General features: G+C 45.2%; 1 protein-coding gene across 1 annotated transcript in view; it reads right to left on the bottom strand.

Moving 5' to 3' along the window:
- The window catches only part of LOC101863582, a 3,670-nt gene extending 2,048 nt beyond the window's left edge, over positions 1-1,622 (bottom strand). Inside the window, exon 1 of the mRNA XM_005097519.2 lies at positions 1,525-1,622. Within this exon, the coding sequence (XP_005097576.1) occupies positions 1,525-1,537 (13 nt within the window). The 5' untranslated portion in view covers positions 1,538-1,622. The remainder of the gene's footprint in view (positions 1-1,524) is intronic.
- Positions 1,623-1,740: the final 118 nt, after the last annotated feature.

Below are 1,740 nucleotides of genomic sequence, written 5' to 3' on the forward strand. Positions count from 1 at the left end.
GGGGGAGGGGGAGAAGGGGGGAGGGGGAGAAAAAATTGATAGATGAAGTCGCTTCCGCGGACACTTTTTTGGCTGAGTGAACAATCTTGTTATGTACGATCTTTGGTTTTATTTAGGCATATTTAGCGTACATGTGTATTAATGTATCTGTGTGTTTATGAACGCTACTGTAGATCAAATTTCCAAAGGAGATCGATAAAGTGAAACGTAAAGAAACAATATTTCTAGTTCTATTTAGTGTTTTACTAGCGTATCCATACGACGTGGGGAACTCTGTGCCACCACTTAACCCTATCCGTACGTCTTGTTTTACTATCGTATCCATACGACGTGGGGAACTCTGTGCCACCACATTCCAAAGAGGAAATTTACTCGTTGCTCCGATCCGTACGCTTTACGTTGCAGTCTGTCAAAATGATCTTTTAAGAAATACTGAAAGTTTCAAAGAGATCTTCGTACTAGAAGTATTCTAAAAAGTGAAGAATACAACCCCCGGGGTACAAAATGACCCCAGGGCCTACGGATAGTGTAAAAGGTGTGCAATTTATGTTTTAAACATTCGGTAGGAGCCGTGTATCGTGGCTGAGTCCGAAATGTGTTTCATGCCGACGTGCTGAAAGCTGTAGGGCCGATATCTTTGGCCTTTCACGTCCCCAAAACCTGACTGGTTTAGTTTTGGGGGGCGACTTTCTGGCCAACTCATGATTGTGCACGGGTTTTAGTTTTTCCCCGTGCACCGATGAGTACGAATTCGGTCGACTGGACACACACTGAAAACTCAACGGGATATAAGAGAGAGCATGAGTCCTACCGAGAAGATAAACAAGACACAGCAGTCGCCGGGCGCCCGGGGCCCCACTAGATCTACGCCCTACTACAACCCATGCGAAATGAAATGTCTCCGCAAGACCATTAACATCACTAGACGAGACAGGCAGAGAAATGAAGAAGTAAGAGCAGCTATCGGCACTGAGTCCTGCCTGCGTTACATAGAAAGTCAGAGGATAAAATGCTTTGGCCACCTGTTACGTATGTCACCTGGCCAGCCAGCCTCGAGAGCCTACAACACCAAGCACTCAGGCTATAAAGGAAGAGGAAGACCACGCAAAAGGTGGATCGAGGATGTCAAGGAAACCCTGAGAAAACATAACATCACGACTGAAAGAGCTGCGGAGCTGGCCTACCATAGAAAACTGCAGAGGATGAACAAGTAGAAGTAAAGTTCTACAACTCGAGCCTTGGAAGTGAACGGTAACGTGAGTTAAAACTGCACAGCCGAACAATATGATTTCCCTAAGAATTGACTGCAAACTTGTCAAACTGGTTGGTTGGCGGGTGCTCTGGTGTGGTTTGCTCCTCTTTTCCTATCAAACATCTATCGTCCTTATCTCCCCTCTTCCTTCTTTTTTATATGTTACTCTCTTGTGACACATCTATTCTTCGGCAATTAAATGATGGCCTTATTGTGTTGCAAGTGCCGTAAAACTCTTACTAAAAACTCAAACTAATTTTTTTTAAACTTACCGAACTTAAGCATGATGCGGTGTCTGTGGGCGGGTGGTATCTGTTGGCAGGGTGCAGGGAATGCGATGGTGTGCGGTTTGAAGTCTGGAGAAAGGATCTGGCATATTTATACGACTTGCTGTTCAATATAATTTGATCCCATGGGCGGGTCTAATGTTTGTGTGAGCTTATGATGACTGGTCGTTGCAACATCGGTGACTGTACGGAAGGGGTGGG

Source organism: Aplysia californica, unplaced genomic scaffold (genome assembly GCF_000002075.1).
Source record: "Aplysia californica isolate F4 #8 unplaced genomic scaffold, AplCal3.0 scaffold00156, whole genome shotgun sequence".
Classification (NCBI taxonomy): domain Eukaryota; kingdom Metazoa; phylum Mollusca; class Gastropoda; order Aplysiida; family Aplysiidae; genus Aplysia; species Aplysia californica.